We start from the raw sequence: 19377 nt of genomic DNA, 5'->3' as shown, positions 1-19377 counted from the left end.
TGGAACTCCCTGCCACATGATGTCATGGCTGATTCAATAACCCTTTGAAGACCAGGCCAGGGGGGTAGGGTTTCTGTAGGTTGAATTTCATGGACTCTTGTCTTCGTTCAACCATATTAACTATATAACTATAATGTGATGTTTCTGGCCTTTTTTTTTAACCCTTAGAGGACCGGACCAATTTAAATTTTTGCTTTTTCGTTTTTTTCTCCTTGTGCTTAGAAGGCCATAGCAAATGCATTTTTTCACCTAGAAACCCACATGAGCCCTTATTTTTTGCGCCACTAATTGTACTTTGCAATGAAGTACATAAAGTACATAAAGTACACTGCGAAACCAGAAAAAAATTGAAAAAAAAATTGAAACCCCCCCCCCCCCCCGCATTTCTTTTATTTAGGGGGTTTCGTGTTTACGCCATTCGCTCTGGGGTAAAACTGTATATAACATGTATAACTTTTATTGTATCTGATGGCCTGTAAAAAATTCAAACCGTTCTTAACAAATATATGTTCCTTAAAATCGCTCTTTTCCCAGGCTTATCGCTTTTATCCTTTGGTCTATGGGGCTGTGTCAGGTGTCATTTTTTGCGCCATGATCTGTACTTTCTATCGGTAACTTGATATGCGACTTTTTAATAGATTTTTATTACAATTTTTCTGGATTTGATGCGATCAAAAATGCGCAATTTAGCAATTTGGGATTTTTTTGCGCTTACGCCATTTACCATGCGAGATTAGGAATGTGATTAGTTAATAGTTTGGGCGATTACGCACGCGGTGATACCAAACATGTTTATTTATTTATTTTTATTTATAACATAGGAAAATGGGGGTGATTCAGACTTTTATTAGGGGAGGGGGCTTTTTTATTGATAATAACACTTTTTTTTTCTTTTACACTTATACTAGAAGCCCCCCTGGGGTTAGGGTTATTCCCCCTGGGGTTAGGGTTATTCCCTCTGGGGTTAGGCTTATTCCCTCTGGGGTTAGGGTTATTCCCCCTGGGGTTAGGGTTATTTCCCCCTGGGGTTAGGGTTATTCCCTCTGGGGTTAGGGTTATTCCCTCTGGGGTTAGGGTTATTCCCCCTTGGGGTTAGGGTTATTCCCCCTGGGGTTAGGGTTATTCCCCCCTGAAGGACTTCTAGTATAAGTATTCTGATCTCTCATACAGATCTATACTGCATAGATTGATGAGATAGGCACATTGATTGCTTCCGGCTGCTGCAGCCGGAAGCTATCGAGTGCCGTACCGGGATCAGCGCCATTATGGCTCAGACCCTGGACGGGGTAAGACGCGTGGATCGCTCCTCCGGGAACAACGTCCCGGAGGAGCGATCCACCCCACTAGACACCAGGGAACAGCTGCATCAAGAAATCGGATGCAGCTGTCAACTTTGACAGCTGCATCCGATTACTTTATTAGCGGGCACGGCGATTGGACCGTGCCCGCTAATAGCCGTGGTCCTGGGCAACGAGCGGCATCCGGGACCGCGGCGGTTCAGAGCGCGGCGGCCGCCGCGCAGCCCCGCTCTGGGCACATGGAGGCGGCCCTGGACGTACTGGTATGTTCAGGGTCGCCTAGGGGTTAAATTATCATTTTATTATTATTCTTAAGTAACCATAGATCAAATTTGATGAAACAAAATGAGCTCAGGTTATCACAGTCCGGGATCATGTGACTTCTGGAGAAAAATAACAGTACCCAGAAATGATGAGTTAGTAAATTATTACCTAGGGGCAGAACAAGAATCCAATAGGCCCCAGGGCCAGGACACAGGACCTTCCCCCCCCTTCCTGGTTCCTCAGCATTAGGGGAAGCCCCTTGGTCAGTGATTCCAGCCTCTGGTTCTCTTCGCTATGAGGCCACAAGGATTACACCTGGATTAAAGGATTCTGCAGATCCTCTCCCCTCTGTAAGGTTGGATGGTGCTGTCAGTGGACGCCATTCTCAGCTCTCTACAGAAATGTCCCATTGGGTTCAGGGCTCTGGCCGGGACACTCTGGAAGATTCAACTCTAAGCAATTATCGGCCGTAATGGTCGTTAATCGTCCAAATACGGCCGATAACAGCTTTGTGTAATAGGGCCTTTAGTTTGGTGAGTTAGTGGTTATTTTTAACTATTGTTGGTGAGCAGCATAGGCGGATACAGAATCGAGAGGAATGGGTTAAACCACAGTTTTTCTCTTATCTGCTATTGTCAGTGCAGCCTCTTGTTTTATGACTTTACTTCTCTGACCTGTAACCTGTGTGACACCTCTGCTCCTGTCAGTGCTGCTGCACAGTCCTCCATATACTGGTACTATTACACAAAGCGATTATTGGTGCTATTTGGACGATTACCGGCCGTGAATCACTTGGCGTAATAGCTCATGCTGTAAAACATCGATCAGCCGACACGCACAATGTCGGCTGATCGCTGGTTTAAAACAGGAACCAAAATCCCAATGCCAAGAGTGACGGTCTGCTGGCCGTTGCTCCGCTTTATTTCTATACTATGAGGAATTATATGGTGGTATAGCTGTTTGTTATGTTTATGCTGGCTATATAGCGGTGTATATGGTGGTAGACTAGCTGTGATGGTGCGTGGCCGGACTATATCAGACACCATACTGGACTGGATTGTGTTAGTTATTCCCTAGAAATAATTCCGCAATTACACTGGAGCGGCCGTTATTTATTAACCAATCTAGCTGCAGTTATTGGAGAACAGGGTGATGCTTCTTCCCATGAGGGATTTCAGCTGACTCTGAAGACTCGCAATGCTGAGACCAGACTGGACTGTGTTCGCATTATTCGGAGCCAGGGATCCTTCAGCTCTGACCGGCTGGTTGTTGTTGTTCACGCAGCAGAAGGCGCTCCATACGTGACTGGGAATGTTAACTCTTTGCACGCCATTTACCGAAATCCAGTTGTTTCCGGGGACAACGCCGGTGATCACGTACATCTTTCCACAAGTGGCGGAAATGTCTCTCACTCTCTTCTCGTTGTTCTTCCAGGCTCCACTGTTCAAGGAGCCAAACATGGGGGCCACATTGGTGAGGGTGTAGGTGGCTTTCTGCCCTGGTCCATCCGGGTGGTCGGCGTTAGCGTTGAGGTGGCCTTTATGGTAGCTGCTTCCTGTATAATCAGAGTTGATGGCCTGGTTTTGTTTTATAAGGTCGGCTGGGGTACCCGAGAGGCCAAGGTTGCGAATAGCTGTTTCGGTGGCAGGCTGGAGCGACATCTCTTTGGGAAGTCTGGTGTCCACCAACTGGAACATAAGTAGAACAAGTATTATTAAAGGGGTTGTACACCAAAAAGCTTTTTCTTTCAGATCAACTGGGGCTAGAAAGTGTCAGAGATTTGTAAATGACTTCTATTAAAAGATCTCCAGTCTTCCAGTACTTATCAGCTGCTGTATGTCCCGCAGGAAGAGGTGTATTCTCTCCAGTGTGACACAGTGCTCTCTGCTGCCACCTCTGTCCATGTCAGAAACTGTCCATAGCAGTAGCAAATCCCCATAAAAAACCTCTCCTGCTGGAAAGAATATACCACTTCCTGTAGGACCTACAGCAGATGATAAGTACTAAATGACTTTCTAGCACTTTCTAGCACCAGTTGATTTGAAAGAAAGATAAACAAGGTGAACAACCCCTTTAAGCATATGCTACTGCTGGGTCTGAATAGATGATGGCTGCCACCTCTTATTAAGACATACTCCACATGTATTGGAGCCATATGAAAATATATTCATATAAAACCTCCCAAATTTCTGGCTTTTATTAATTTACATTGAACACGCTAGTAACCACTAACCCTAAAGTCAGACGAAGACGAGACCCATACAATTATAAATATTTCTGGACCTTGTCAGAACAGGAGATCCGTAAGATGAATTATTGATCGACAAACATGCCCCCCCCCCAATAAATAGGGAACATAGACAATTGCTATCAATTGTAGAGTTTAGTGGTAATGTGTCTTATGATATATAGGTGACATACAGTAATTGTGCCTATTAATGTCACCAAAGTTGATGTCATACATTTTAGTGTCTCTTTACAAAACATTTTTGAGATTAAAAATGTAGATGGGAATATATTATAGCTGCAGACTGAGCAAGGAATCACAGATGTGCATTGCTGTCCATACATTTTATCCGTACCCTTAGCAGAACCTAAATTGATGGTGTACATTTTATTGTCTGTTGAAAACATGTTTAAGACGATAAGGATATAGTTTATTTCAAGGGTGATATATGTGCCCATGGCAGTACCCAAAATTGATAAACAAACCTCTATTTATTTATGCATTGGTCTGTATGCACAGGAATGATGATGCTCTTCAGCACTATGATCCTTATACGTGAAATGTTACTGCTAAGGTGGTAGGAGACAAGTCATAGATTAATCATAGGAGTTTATATTGATTGTGAATGTCTCTTTATGGATTACTAATTATGAAAATCAGCACTAAAATTAGAAAGCTCACTATAGAAAACCTGTCCATATGATTCTATATTACTTTTTTCCTTACCAATGGCAGGGACACACTCAGTCTTGTCTATAATATATAATATATTCAAAGATTACACTTTTGGTCAAATATTGCAGAATGGCTATTTGTCATATACAGGACTGTAAGAGAAACAGATTGCTGTAGTGAACCCATCTCACCTGTGGCTCCAGTCGGAATGTCTGATCGGCTCCTGTCACATCACCGGGCCGGGTATCCAGGATATAGGCTGAATACAGACCATATTTGTTCCCCTTGTGGTAAAGTGTTGCAAAAAAAGGGTTGTTGTAGTTCTCATACATCTGGCAAATGGGGGTGAGGGAACTGTCAAAGCCTACAGGAGGAGTGCTGGCATAGAACTGACCACGACAGTCACTGAAATTTGGACTCACTTTGGCCAAGGCTGCATGAGTCAGGGCCAAGACTACAACAATGTGTGAGACCATGGTGGCGGGCTCTCTGTAGATCCACCAGACCTGGCGGTAAAGCCTTTAGAGTAGGATCGTGTAATGATGCCCACTGCTACCTCTCCAAATGTTTGTACATTATATATTTCATATAGTACATGCGCGGAACTACAATCAGTAATATTGGACTCCCGAAGGTCAATAATATGTGGACATCTGGAGAGTTCTCATGCTTCTGCATGGAGTTCAGGTTATAAAAATAGGTTTCAAAACAATCTGAATGACAACACGGCCTGGACTCCGTAGAGTAGTAGGTTAAATTAAGTTACAGTGCGGTTTAGCCCCTGGACTCCGTAGAGTAGTAGGTTAAATTAAGTTACAGTGTGGTTTAGCCCCTGGACTCCATAGATTTGTAGGCTAAATTAAGTTGCAGTGAGGTTTAGCTCTCAGGGCTCCATAGAGTAGTAGGGTGAATTAAAGGAAAATTCCAGCCAAGACAAATCGGCTGCGGCAAGATCATAAAGAAGCTATACTTGTCCATCCTGGACTGCTCCCGGACCTCCTGCTTCTGGAACATCATGACCGGGGATCCGGAATGCCCACTCAGCCAGTTCGGGACTGGGGCTGGACACCACTGCAGTCACTGACTGGCTGAGCGGGCCCTTCCCGCTGGGTCATGACAACGACAGCAAGGAAGAAACTGGAGCCTGGCAGCAGTAAGGGAGTCTGTGATGCAGCTCTGCAGGGTCACCTGTATGTAAAGCTTATTATGTTCTTGTACCCCCCTGCAAATGTTTTTTTTTTCTTTTTTCATTTTTGCCATAGTTCTCCTTTAAGTTGCAGTGAGGTTTGGTCCCTGGACTCCGTAGAGTATAATAGTAAATGATAAAATGGTCTGGATCAGAAGTATCTCAGAACCCAACCACTTAGCCACTTCCTGTCCAAGGTATCTAAGTAGTTCACAAAGGAAAAAGCTCCTTCTATCACCACAACAGCCAGACGCTGAGCCTTATAAGATGCCAGAGCAATATATTACAGAAGTACTGTGGTGTATTATAGACATGGACATGTGCTTACAGGTTTCTTAGTGGAACTACAAAAATGCAAAAAATGATATATACTTACCCTCCTTGTTTCCGCTGCCTCTTAAGTTCTTTTGGAGACAGTCTTGTTGTAGAGTACTTCCTGTGTTTGGGGTCCGCACCTGCACTGTCCGCACAGCCAACCACTAGCTACAGCGTTACCCTGTCAATGGTTGGAGGGAGATTAAGGGACAAGACGTTGTGAAATGAGAGCTGCGGGGGACCAGAGTCAGGTAAGTATTTTTTTTCCATTTCACCCTGCCTGGCACCAAACTTGTTTTTACACAAGGGCTGAAATACCTGTTTGCATTTAACCAAATGCAATACAAAAATGTATTTGTCTTACTATACATACAAAGCTGCAGGTCATATAAATATAGGCCTAGCAAGTTTACCAGGTTTGTCCTTGTTCATCATAGTTTTTGGAAGCAATGTTTGTACTTATCTGTACTCTGTCTCCCTTTATACTCCAAATAAGAATAAATAATTATAAGTTAATTAAAACATTCTATTCTAGACAATTTAGGGGTTCTGGTGGCACCCATCGCTGTACCCTAAATTCATTAAATCCATGCAGTAATGGATAATGGGATACAACTGTAGAATTAAGTAGTGATCATAGGAGGAGGTATTATGTCAGGGTATCCTGTCTTGTGACCCAATAATGAAGACCATAAACAATTTCTTACTTCAAAATTATTTGAGAAAAACCTTATATGACATGGTACATTTGATCTTGTAAAGGGTTATGGTAGAACCTATAGCTGTGCCCAGATAGAACTTTGCTTTATTTGATCTTCAAATGTACAATAATAACATACAGATCCATATAATACCAACACAGGCACTTTGTTTAATTTAACATGCACACATATATCAACCAGAACCCTTATGGAAATGAATGATTAGAAATGAGAGACAACTCTTATGCTATACAAAGTCGACTAGGATGCAGTAGTCCATACTGTAGTAAATAATATATTGATTATTGCTCTGCTTAATTTATATTGCAATTACTTGATATTGTTCTGCAGGGGCTATGTAAGGACCCATTACTGTACCTTAAATGTAAATGGTAGCTTCCTGTTCTATGTATTTAATTAGTAGGGAACCTGTACATTGATACTTACTGAGGTGCAGCTATAAGGTGTACAGAAATAGTAGTATATACTGCACCTGGATTTTGCTATGAGTTACCATGGACGAAGCACCTCATTAAAGAACAATACATGTAACTTCTCCCAAGGCTAATATCGGTTAGAGGACACAGACAATTCATTCAGATCAAACATGTAAGAAAAACTTTAGCTGCAATGATACTTGAATTATTGTCAGGGGCTATGGTAGATCCCATAGCAGTTCCCACAATGCACTGTCCATATTTTCAAGTCCATGTACATAATCTGTAGCTTGTAATCCCTGTAGTGGAGTAGTCGAGGTTGGAAATGTGTCTATATGTCTCTGTGACAGTGATGCAGACCTTTGTGGATGATAGTCCTTGAGGAATCATGACGAACTTCACAAGTAACCGATAAGAGATTTCTTCTGTTGTGTGACGTGACCTCTAGGATACTCATTATACTGTAGACATTGTCTCCTTCTTCTAGAAAGGGTCCTGAAGTAATGTCCCCTTGGAAAGGTTCCCCCTCAGTCTTCCATGTAATCTCCAGCACTGAAGGATAAAAACCATTGGCCAAACAGGCAACATAGAGGAGCCCGGAGTCATCCACAGAGTCCTGACTGCTCAAGAGCGACACGGTTGGGGCCCGAACATCTTTACCTGCAAAATATGAGAAATGAGAAGAATTCTATCTGGCTGCAATGTCTGCTCTATGACTGTTATATGTGCGGAGATGAAAGATGACGGAGCATGGGGTATTGAGGGCCCTCTAGTGGTAAGAAAGGCTAACTGCAGTGTATTCCGCAATCACAAGGACGTCAGATGATCATTGTTTTCAGCTTCAACTACTACAACTCCCATCATTTTACGATGATCTCCAGGCACTGAGCTACTGAGCTGATGTATCTAAGTTTATTATGTGTGATACAAACCTGTGTTTTTAAGTTTTTCATGCACTTATGTGTGATACTGTCTGCTGAACTGATGAATCTAAGCCTTGCTCATGTAACACTCTCTGTTGATCCACACTATCCAAGTCTATTATGTTTGATTCTGTCTGCTGAACTACAGTATCTAAATCTATCATGTGTGATACTGCCTGTTAAGCCACGGTATGTAAGTCTTTCATATGTGATACTGTTTTTGGAGCCAGTGTATCTAAGTATCTTATTTGTGATACCATCTGCTGAGCACTATAGATATGTTTATTATTCCTGATTCTGACCAGTAAGTTGTGAAATCCGAACATGTCTGATTTGAACAGTTGTATCTAAGCCAATTATGTGTGATACTGTCTGCTGAGATCCTGTATCTAAGCCTATCATGCATGATACTATCTGCTTAGCTGGTGTTGTTTAGCCTTTCCTAATAATATCTGCTGAGCAACTATATCTATGTATGTGTGATACTGTCAGCTGAGCCAGTGTATCTAAGCCCAGTGATACCTACCACCATACACACTGAGCTGCGTGCCGTCCCCCCACACTGGATAGGAGTCGTTCCTTGTGAGTAGACACCAGTAGAGGGCGCTGTCCTGGGCGGTAACATTCGCCACCTGCAGGATATGGGTGTAGCTGCTGTTCCTGATTGGCCGATAACGTCCCGGAGATGTGGCGGACCACTGGATGCTGGAGTCATTTGCATGGGCGAGAAGAAATATGGGCGCAGCGTTCCCCAATTGCTTGAACCATTGAATATTAAAATCCTGGATATTGCCGCCATCCAGGTGACATGCCAGCTCTGCCGTACTGCCGTCTGGTACAGAGACATGGCTGTGCTGGTGAACCCCGACCTGCATGGCGCCTGCAAAACAGAAACCAGAAGTGTTAGAGGGAAGGATCAGCACAGGACGTGCAAATCTGCTGTCAGATCTGAATCCGGAAATATTCCAGAGCACATCCTGTAGGCATGTGCTGTATTCTGCAGCTCACCAATAGCTTGTCTGTGTAGACTGGTGCAAAGTCAGCAGAGTCATCTCATTATTAGAGGGCGGGGTCAGCAGAGTCATCTCATTACCATTAGGGGGCGGGGTCAGCAGAGTCATCTCATTATTAGAGGGCAGGGTCAGCAGAGTCATCTCATTATCATTAGGGGGGCGGGGTCAGCAGAGTCATCTCATTATTAGAGGGCAGGGTCAGCAGAGTCATCTCATTACCATTAGGGGGGCGGGGTCAGCAGAGTCATCTCATTATTAGAGGGCGGGGTCAGCAGAGTCATCTCATTACCATTAGGGGGGCGGGGTCAGCAGAGTCATCCCATTATTAGAGGGCAGGGTCAGCAGAGTCATCTCATTATCATTAGAGGGTGGAGTCAGCAGAGTCATCTCATTATTATTAGAGGGGGCGGGGTCAGCAGAGTTATTACATTTACATTGGGGGGCGGGGTCAGGGCCGGTTGTCACTATACAGTACTTACCAGGATAGAACAGACACATCAGAAGGCAGGAGATGGCGGCACACCTCATGGCTGGTTGGTGGATCAGTAGTTTTTTGGTTGGTTCTGTAGACGGGGAATATAAATCTGAAGCCTGGAAACTGATAAAAATAATAAAAAATCTTCAGTAAGTAAAGTACAGACCCAGATCCCCAGTATGCCTCCCCTACAGGGTCCTGGAGAGGGGGCTCAGGATGGAACTATGAGCTATATCAGTGTCCCCCATCCTGTGCTTCTCCAGCTGTTACAAGACTACAATCCCCATCATGTGCTGACAGCCTCTAGTGGGAGTTGTAGTTCTGCAGCATTATAAGGAATCCCAGGCTGGGGAACCTTGGGCTATAGGAACCTAGAAACCATCCACAATGACAGGACTAGGAAATACCTGATACAATGGGAAGAGGAGACTGGTGCCTGTCCCAGGCCGGCCAGCAGGGGGCACCAGAGGCCACACAGGATATGAGCAGTTAGGAGCTGGGGACTGTGACCGGTCCCTAAACCGCAGAACATTCACAACACTGGGAGAAACGCACCGACTGCAGGAAATAACAAGAGTGTCTGGAGAGGCGTGTATCTAAGCTTATCATGTGTGATACTGCCTGCTGAGGGGGGGGGGGGGGGGGGGGGTATCACAGCCTATCGTGTAATAGTGTCTGCTAAGCCATTCTCATATCCAGTGCTTGGATCATGCTGCGGGTTGTAGTGCTCTATATATACACTGTATAATAGTACTGTATTATGGTCATATCCAGTGCTTGGATCATGCTGGGGGTTGTAGTACTCTATATATACACTGTATAATAGTACTGTATTATGGTGATATCCAGTGCTTGGATCATGGTGGGGGTTGTAGTGCTCTATATATACACTGTATAATAGTACTGTATTATGGTGATATCCAGTGCTTGGATCATGGTGGGGGTTGTAGTGCTCTATATATACACTGTATAATAGTACTGTATTATGGTCATATCCAGTGCTTGGATCATGCTGGGGGTTGTAGTGCTCTATATTTAGAGCATAATGAAATAGTTGTATAATAGAACTGAGATGTTAATGCCCAGTGCTCAGTCATGTTGGAAGTAGTAGTACATTAGAATATATTATGGCCATTTTGGGAGTAGTAGTGTAATATAATTATATTATGAACATGTTGGGGGCAGTAGAATAATAGAATAATATTATGGACATGTTGGGGTATTATTAGTATAATAGAATATATTATAGCCATGCTGGGGGGTAGTAGTGTAATATAATTATATTATGGCCATGCTGGGGGTAGTAGTGTAATATAATTATATTATGGCCATGCTGGGGGTAGTAGTGTAATATAATTATATTATGGGATGTTAGGAGTTGTAGTAGCATAATAGAATATATTATGGCCATGTTGGGAGTATTATTAGTATAATAGAATATATTATGGCCATGCTGGGGGTGGTAGTGTAATATAATTATATTATGGGATGTTAGGAGTTGTAGTAGTATAATATATTATAGCCATGTTGGGAGTAGTAGTAGTATAATAGAATACATTATGGCCATTTTGGGGGTAGTAGTATAATAGAATACATTATGGCCATGTTGGGAGTAGTAGTATAATAGAATATATTATGGTCATGTTGGGAGTAGTAGTATAATAGAATATATTATGGCCATGTTGGGGGTAGTAGTATAATAGAATATATTATGGTCATGTTGGGAATAGTAGTTGTATAATAGAATAATATTATGGTCATGTTGGGAGTAGTAGTAGTATAACAGAATATATTATAGCCATGTCGGGGGTAGTAGTAGTATAGTAGAATATATGTAGAATATATTATGGCCATGTTGGGAGTAGTAGTAGTATAATAGAATAATATTATGGTCATGTTGGGAGTAGTAGTATAATAGAATATATTATGGCCATGTTGGGAGTTGTAGTATAATAGAATATATTATGGTCATGTTGGGAGCAGTAGTAGTATAATAGAATATATTATGGCCATGTTGGGAATAGTAGTTGTATAATAGAATAATATTATGGTCATGTTGGGAGTAGTAGTAGTATAACAGAATATATTATAGCCATGTCGGGGGTAGTAGTAGTATAGTAGAATATATTATGGCCATGTTGGGAGTAGTAGTAGTATAATAGAATAATATTATGGTCATGTTGGGGGTAGTAGTATAATAGAATATATTATGGCCATGTTGGGAGCAGTAGTAGTGTAATAGAATATATTATGGCCATGTTGGGGGTAGTAGTAGTATAATAGAATAATATTATGGTCATGTTGGGAGTAGTAGTATAATAGAATATATTATGGCCATGTCGGGGGTAGTAGTATAATAGAATATATTATGGCCATGTTGGGAGCAGTAGTAGTATAATAGAATACATTATGGCCATGTTGGGGGTAGTAGTATAATAGAATATATTATGGCCATGTTGGGGGTAGTAGTGTAATAGAATGATATAATCTTCTCGCCCGTCACTCACCCGTCCCTCGCCCGTCTGATCACATTCATAGATGGAGTCAAGGCTGAGTCCTTGTAGACAAATGTCTGTTTCCCAGGCAGCCTGGCAGGAGGAAGGGGGTGGTAGTCTGCAGCTGCTGCCGCTCGGCCGTTGCTTGTTTTCTTGTTATTTATACTGAGGATGATAACACAGCGGAGCCGCAAACACGGCCACAATATGTTGTTTCCTGCGGTTACAGGAAAGTCTCTTTAGAAGCCACAATGGCGCCGGAATATAATTCATTACAATACGGACAATGGCCGGGGATCAATGTAATCTAATAGAACAGACAATATATCAATACATCCATAATCTCTATGGTCATAGATGTGTTTGGCAAAGCCGATACCCAGCTTTCCCTGACTCCTGCATGGCAAGTCTGTCTGGATATGTTTAAAGCCACCCATTCTCATTCTCACTCAGCTTTCCCAGACTCCTGCACGGCACATCTGTCTGGTTATCATGTGTAAAGCCGTCCATACTCATCCTCACCCAGCTTTCCCAGACTCCTGCATGGCACATCTGTCTGGTTATCATGTGTAAAGCCGTCCATACTCATCCTCACCCAGCTTTCCCAGACTCCTGCACAGCACCTCAGCCTGGCTATGATGTGTAAAACCGTCCATACTCATCCTCACCCAGCTTTCCCCGACTCCTGCACGGCACATCTACCTGGATATGATGTGTATAACCGTCCATACTCATCCTCACCCAGCTTTCCCCGAATCCTGCACGGCACATCTACCTGGATATGATGTGTATAACCGTCCATACTCGTCCTCATCCAGATTTCCCCCGACTCCTGCACAGCACATCTGCCTGGCTATGATGTATAAAGCCATCCATACTCATCCTTACCCAGCTTTCCCAGACTCCTGCACGGCACGCTTGTCTGGCTATGATGTGTATAACCGTCCATACTCATCCATTAGGGAATCTGGAGCTATATGGAGGTCAGAGAGCCTAATTGATAAGTATAGGTAAGTGCAGCAGGTGAGGGCGCTATAGGCCCAGTACACGGTGTCACCACCTATAGAGAATCTGGGACATTTCCCACTGACATATAGACAGGAGCAGCCGCTATCTGTACACTTATATAATGCAGCAGGTCAATGGGTTCTTAAAGGTGCAAACAAACCCTCCGCATATAAAGGCCGCCCCGTCCTGGGACTAGCGCTCCTCTGCAAGCCTCTAAGCCAATAGCCAGCACCATGAAGCTCTTCTGCCTCCTCTTCCTCAGCTTCTTCATGGCCAGCGATGCCAAGGTCTTCACCAAGTGTGAGCTGGCCAAAGCCCTGAAGAACGCCGGGCTCGATGGATACAATGGCTACAGCCTGGCAAATTGTATGTATACGGCCCTCCTCATCTTTACTATCTGTATACAGATGTCCATACTACATGTATATAGATGTCCATACTATCTGTATATAGATGTCCATACTACCTGTATATAGATGTCCATACTACCTGTATATAGACATCCATACTACCTGTATATAGCTATCCATCCTATGTCCATACTACCTGTATATAGATGTCCATACTACCTGTATATAGATGTCCATACTACATGTATATAGATGTACATACTATCTGTATATAGATGTCCATACTACCTGTATATAGATATCCATCCTATGTCCATAATACCTGTATATAGATGTCCATACTACCTGTATATAGATGCCCATCCTATGTCCATACTACCTGTATATAGACATCCATACTACCTGTATATAGCTATCCATCCTATGTCCATACTACATGTATATAGATGTACATACTACCTGTATATAGACATTCATACTACCTGTATATAGCTATCCATCCTATGTCCATACTACCTGTATATAGATGTCCATACTACCTGTATATAGATGTCCATACTATCTGTATATAGACATCCATACTACCTGTATATAGCTATCCATCCTATGTCCATACTACCTGTATATAGCTATCCATCCTATGTCCATACTACCTGTATATAGATGTCCATACTACCTGTATATAGATGTCCATACTATCTGTATATAGATGTACATACTATGTCCATACTACCTGTATATAGATGTCCATACTACCTGTATATAGATGTCCATACTACCTGTATATAGATGTCCATACTATGTCCATACTACCTGTATATAGATGTCCATACTACCTGTATATAGATGTCCATACTACCTGTATATAGATGTCCATACTACCTGTATATAGATGTCCATACTATCTGTATATAGATGTCCATACTATGTCCATACTACCTGTATATAGATATCCATACTACCTGTATATAGATCTCCATCCTATGTCCATACTACCTGTATATAGACGTCCATCCTATGTCCATACTACCTGTATATAGACGTCCATCCTATGTCCATACTACCTGTATATAGACGTCCATCCTTTGACCATACTACCTGTATATAGATTTCCATCCTATGTCCATACTACCTGTATATAGACGTCCATCCTATGTCCATACTATCTGTATATAGATTTCCATCCTATGTCCATACTACCTGTATATAGACGTCCATCCTATGTCCATACTACCTGTATATAGATTTCCATCCTATGTCCATACTACCTGTATATAGACGTCCATGCTATGTCCATACTACCTGTATATAGGTGTCCATCCTATGTCCATACTACATTTATATAGATATCCATACTACCTGTATATAGATATCCACACTATCTGTATATAGACGTCCATCCTTTGACCATACTACCTGTATATAGATTTCCATCCTATGTCCATACTACCTGTATATAGACGTCCATCCTATGTCCATACTACCTGTATATAGGTGTCCATCCTATGTCCATACTATCTGTATATAGATTTCCATCCTATGTCCATACTATCTGTATATAGACGTCCATCCTTTGACCATACTACCTGTATATAGATTTCCATGCTATGTCCATACTACCTGTATATAGACGTCCATCCTATGTCCATACTACATGTATATAGACGTCCATCCTATGACCATACTACCTGCATATAGATTTCCATCCTATGTCCATACTACCTGTATATAGACGTCCATCCTATGTCCATACTATCTGTATATAGACGTCCATCCTATGACCATACTACCTGCATATAGACGTCCATCCTATGTCTCTGTCTGTGTCGGATGACACAATACGTAAAGACCACCTAGGCGGCCCCATAAAAACGAAATATTTGATTGAAACACACATATCTAAAATGTCGTAACACCCTGAGGTATCGTAATAAATGTCACTGATCGTGGATGATCAGGATCTGTTGACGGCAACCAACCCGCACTTATGGTGGACCACGGTCTAGCTACGGTCTAGATCCACTAGATGTTCCAGACTCTCTAGATTGCATATATAGTAAAAATACTACTCTTAACCCTCAACATGTTTTGGCACCTAACCTGCCTTTGTCAAGAGGTGAGCGGGCACTGGCTCCAGAGGTAATGTTATGCCAAAGAGACCAATGTTATACCAAAGAGACAGCTGACACTTTGGCACCAAAGAGACAGCTGACAATTTGATTGGCAGCCATAGCTCAAGTTGGCACCATAAAGACAACCATTGGTCAGGTTGGCACCATAAAGACAGCCATAGCTCAGGTTGGCACCATAAAGACAGCCATTGGTCAGGTTGGCACCATAAAGACAGCCATAGCTCAAGTTGGCACCATAAAGACAGCCATAGCTCAAGTTGGCACCATAAAGACAGCCATAGGTCAGGTTGGCACCATAAAGACAGCCATAGCTCAAGTTGGCACCATAAAGACAGCCATAGGTCAGGTTGGCACCATAAAGACAGCCATAGCTCAAGTTGGCACCATAAAGACAGCCATAGGTCAGGTTGGCACCATAAAGACAGCCATAGCTCAAGTTGGCACCATAAAGACAGCCATAGGTCAGGTTGGCACCATAAAGACAGCCATAGCTCAGGTTGGCACCACATGGACAGTCAAAGCTTAGTTTGTCACTAAACCCCCCCCCCCAAAGGTCAGATGATCAGATGATCTGCTGAGGTCACCCAACATATCTGACATCCATTTTCTCTTTTAAAAGGGATGTGTATGGCTTACTATGAAAGCCGCTATACCACCAATGCACAGTACGACAACGGATGGAGCCGGGACTATGGAATCTTCCAGATAAACAGCTACTGGTGGTGTAATGATGGGAGGACATCCGGAGCCGTGTCTGCTTGTAGCATCAGCTGTAGCAGTGAGTAAATACTGAAATTATAGAAGATGCCCCCTTCTGTGAAGCCCCCCTTATAATATATTTGTATAATATATGGCCCTCTCTGTGTGATAACCCCAATGTGTGCTCTTGCCATATAATTGATGGCCCCATGTGTGCTGCCCCCATATAACTGATGGTCCTGCCTGTGCTGCCCCCATATAGTAGATGGTGCCATCTATGCTGCCCATATATAGTAGATGACCCCATCTGTGCTGCCCCCATATAGTAGGTAGTCCTCTCTCTGCAGTCCCCATAAAATAGATGGACCCTTTTGTGCATCCCCTATAGTAAAGGTCCAATCTCTGTGCATCCCCTTAAGTGTGTGCTCCCCTTTGTTCTGCCCCTATATAGTATCTCCTATAGTAGAAGGCGCTGCATGTGCAGTCTCCATATAGTAGCAGACCCCATGAAAAATAAAAAACAACCTTTGGCTTCATTGCTGCTGCTACTCTCCCAGCGCATGCTTGCTTTAAAGAGGTTATCCAGCACTACAAAAACATGGCCACTTTCCCCCTACTGTTGTCTCCAGTTTGGGTGGGGTTTTGAAACTCAGTTCCATTGAAGTGAATGGAGCTTAATTGCAAACTGCATCTGAACTGGAGACAACAGTAGGGGGAAAAGTGGCCATGTTTTTGTAGTGCTGGATAACCCCTTTAATTTTCTGGTCTGGAACAGGCAGTGCTGCAGACATCCCACTGCCTTTCAGCCAGTACAGTGGGCTAGTACCACAATGCTGAAAGGATCAAGATCCAAAATGATTGCCTATCTACAGGCAGGTGATAACTAACTGATCAGTGGGGTCTGACTAGTCCCTGCTATTTCCCCCCATCGATCCCAAGAATGGAGGACTAATACCCTACCCCCAGGATCTGTTGGGGTCCCAGCAGATGGACCCCCCCCCCCCCACCCAGTGGTGGTCTTTGGCACCAAGCACCCCAAGCGATCGCTTGGGGCCCCCAACATCCAGGGGGGCCCCCCACGCTCCACTCTTGTGCTCAAGACCACTGGACAGGGCCGCTGCCCCGCTCGCTGCTGCCATCTGAACTGTAAGTATGAGCACTCGTAATGAGCGCTCATAGTTACATGCAGCAGCACTGACAGGGCGGGAGACATTGGCCCCCTTCCACTTGTGGCCGCAGGAAGGGTTTTCCCTGCGGTCACAAGTGGCAGCTTTGTCCTTGTGGTGCCGGCGCTCCACTGACATCACTGGAGCATCGGCCCCAGGACAAGGGGAGTGCAGCCTCTTGTGATCGCAGGGAAAACCCTTCCTGCGGCCACAAGAGTGAAGAGAAGAGGAGACGCCCGGACCCAGGTGAGTATAAGTGTTTGTATTATTGTGTTATATACTATATTGGAGGGGGAGCACAAAGGGGTCTGTTTAACTGGGGGAGCGCACATCGAGGGTCTATATAAATGGGGGAAGCACACAGGGGGGCTATATAACAGGATCGAGCACACAGGGGGGCTATAGACTACTGGGGCTTCACAGAGGGGTCTATATACTACTGGGGGCAGCACACAGGGGGTCTATATACAACTTGGAGAGCACACAGGAGGTCTATATCCAAGTGGGGGAGCACACAGGGGTCTATATACTACTGGTGGGGCACACAGGGGGTCTATATATAACTGGGGAGCACACAGGGGTCTGTATACTACTGGGCCAGCACACAAGGGGTCTATATAATACTGGTGGGGCACACAGGGGGTCTATATACTACTGTGGGAACCACACAGGGGGTTTATATCCAAGTGGGGGAGCACACAGGGGTCTATATCCAAGTGGGGGAGCACACAGGAGGTCTATATCCAAGTGGGGGAGCACACAGGGGGGCTAAATACCCCTGAGGGAGCACACAGGAGGCCTATATACTAATGGGGGAGCACACAGGGGGTCTATATACAACTGGGGCAGCACACAGGAGGTCTATATACTTCTGGGGGAGCACACGGGGGGGCTATATATAACTAGGGGAACACACAGGGGTCTGTATACTACTGGGGGAAGCAAACAAGGGGTATATACTACTGGGGGCAGGACACAAGGGGTATATACTATTTGGGGCAGCACACAAGGAGTATATATTACTGGTGGTAGCGCACAAGGGGTATATACTACTGGGGGCAACACACAGCGGTCTATTGTTTTGGAACGCGTGTCAAGGGGGGGCCCCAGACATAACTTCGCAGAAATGCCAAGACCGCCCCTGGCCCCACCAATCATCTGGTTATAACCTACCCTGTGTATAGGGAATCACTTTGTATCTTGGAGTAACCCCTTTGACAGAGCATGGAACGGTCCACCTAACCCACAGCTAGGACCCCCAAAAAATGAACTTATTCAAAACTTTAATTTCTCTTTAATATTGGGAATAGTTTCCTTTTGACCTTCCACTATGATCGATCTCACGATGTACAATATATATTGTATGATTCCTTGTAAATAACTAAGGATAGCATCCCCCTTTAAGCTTTATTGACTACTGAACTCTCAAGCACACAGGATATGCTTAAACTTACTGTGATTTTCTTAAAGGTTTGATGAATGACGACATCAATGACGACATTACATGCGCCAAAAGAGTTGTCAGAGATCCCAATGGCATGGGAGCCTGGTAAGTCTCTTTGAAACTTTTTCTCTTGTTTTTCTATCAGAATTGTTCCCATTCAGTCCCCTTTTCATGTTACTCCCAATTAGGGCCTGTAGGGATGGCATTATAGTAAATAAATGGTCATCAATCCAACAATAAATCATTGCTATGAGATCAGTAGATTGGAAGTGTCAGCTTTACACATGTCTGTAATTCTTTGAAGGGTGGCTTGGAACAACAACTGCAAGAACAAGGACGTAAGCAGCTTTGTCAGCGGGTGTGCCCTGTGAGGAGGAGACGCAGACCCCATGGCGGTGCCTTTAAAACATCCACATATTTCTACAGATTATGGTTGAATCATATTAAACAATAACTGATAGGAATAAAGACTTCGCTGAGAATCTTCTGTTCGCCTCTCTCATTTTCTTGTTGGCTGAATTCTTTAAAGAAACTCTTGAAAGTGCTCTAAAGACAGGCCATCAGTGGTG

At 43.7% G+C, this 19377-nt stretch overlaps 3 protein-coding genes across 5 annotated transcripts; 1 reads left to right on the top strand and 2 right to left on the bottom strand.

Annotated features, from left to right (window-relative positions):
• Window positions 1-2653: 2653 nt before the first annotated feature.
• LOC138803052 (endonuclease domain-containing 1 protein-like) lies at window positions 2654-5016 on the bottom strand. Its single transcript, XM_069986880.1, has 2 exons — window positions 4656-5016; window positions 2654-3250 (listed from the first exon to the last, which is right to left on the bottom strand). Exons 1-2 carry the CDS (start codon window positions 4938-4940, stop codon window positions 2687-2689), a joined length of 849 nt encoding a protein of 282 aa, XP_069842981.1. The 5' UTR covers window positions 4941-5016; the 3' UTR covers window positions 2654-2686.
• A 1782-nt stretch (window positions 5017-6798) lies between these two features.
• LOC138803066 (immunoglobulin lambda-1 light chain-like) lies at window positions 6799-9631 on the bottom strand. Its single transcript, XM_069986896.1, has 3 exons — window positions 9519-9631; window positions 8553-8906; window positions 6799-7763 (listed from the first exon to the last, which is right to left on the bottom strand). The coding sequence occupies exons 1-3, from the start codon at window positions 9565-9567 to the stop codon at window positions 7435-7437; spliced, it is 732 nt and encodes a 243-aa protein (XP_069842997.1). The 5' UTR covers window positions 9568-9631; the 3' UTR covers window positions 6799-7434.
• Window positions 9632-10012: 381 nt separating this feature from the next.
• Window positions 10013-19282, top strand: LOC138802734 (lysozyme C-1-like). 3 transcript variants are annotated; one of them, XM_069986355.1, is made up of 5 exons: window positions 10013-10102; window positions 13280-13383; window positions 16119-16277; window positions 18835-18913; window positions 19113-19282. In XM_069986355.1, exons 2-5 carry the CDS (start codon window positions 13287-13289, stop codon window positions 19177-19179), a joined length of 402 nt encoding a protein of 133 aa, XP_069842456.1. In that variant the 5' UTR covers window positions 10013-10102; window positions 13280-13286; the 3' UTR covers window positions 19180-19282. The 3 variants fall into 3 exon arrangements, with proteins under 3 accessions (XP_069842456.1, XP_069842457.1, XP_069842454.1); XM_069986356.1 differs by lacking the exon at window positions 10013-10102 and adding an exon at window positions 12942-13019; XM_069986353.1 differs by lacking the exon at window positions 10013-10102 and having other exon boundaries at window positions 13116-13383.
• Window positions 19283-19377: the final 95 nt, after the last annotated feature.

The sequence above is a fragment of the Dendropsophus ebraccatus genome, chromosome 10 (genome assembly GCF_027789765.1).
Source record: "Dendropsophus ebraccatus isolate aDenEbr1 chromosome 10, aDenEbr1.pat, whole genome shotgun sequence".
Classification (NCBI taxonomy): Eukaryota; Metazoa; Chordata; class Amphibia; order Anura; family Hylidae; genus Dendropsophus; species Dendropsophus ebraccatus.
This window is presented reverse-complemented; position numbering and strand designations above follow the sequence as displayed.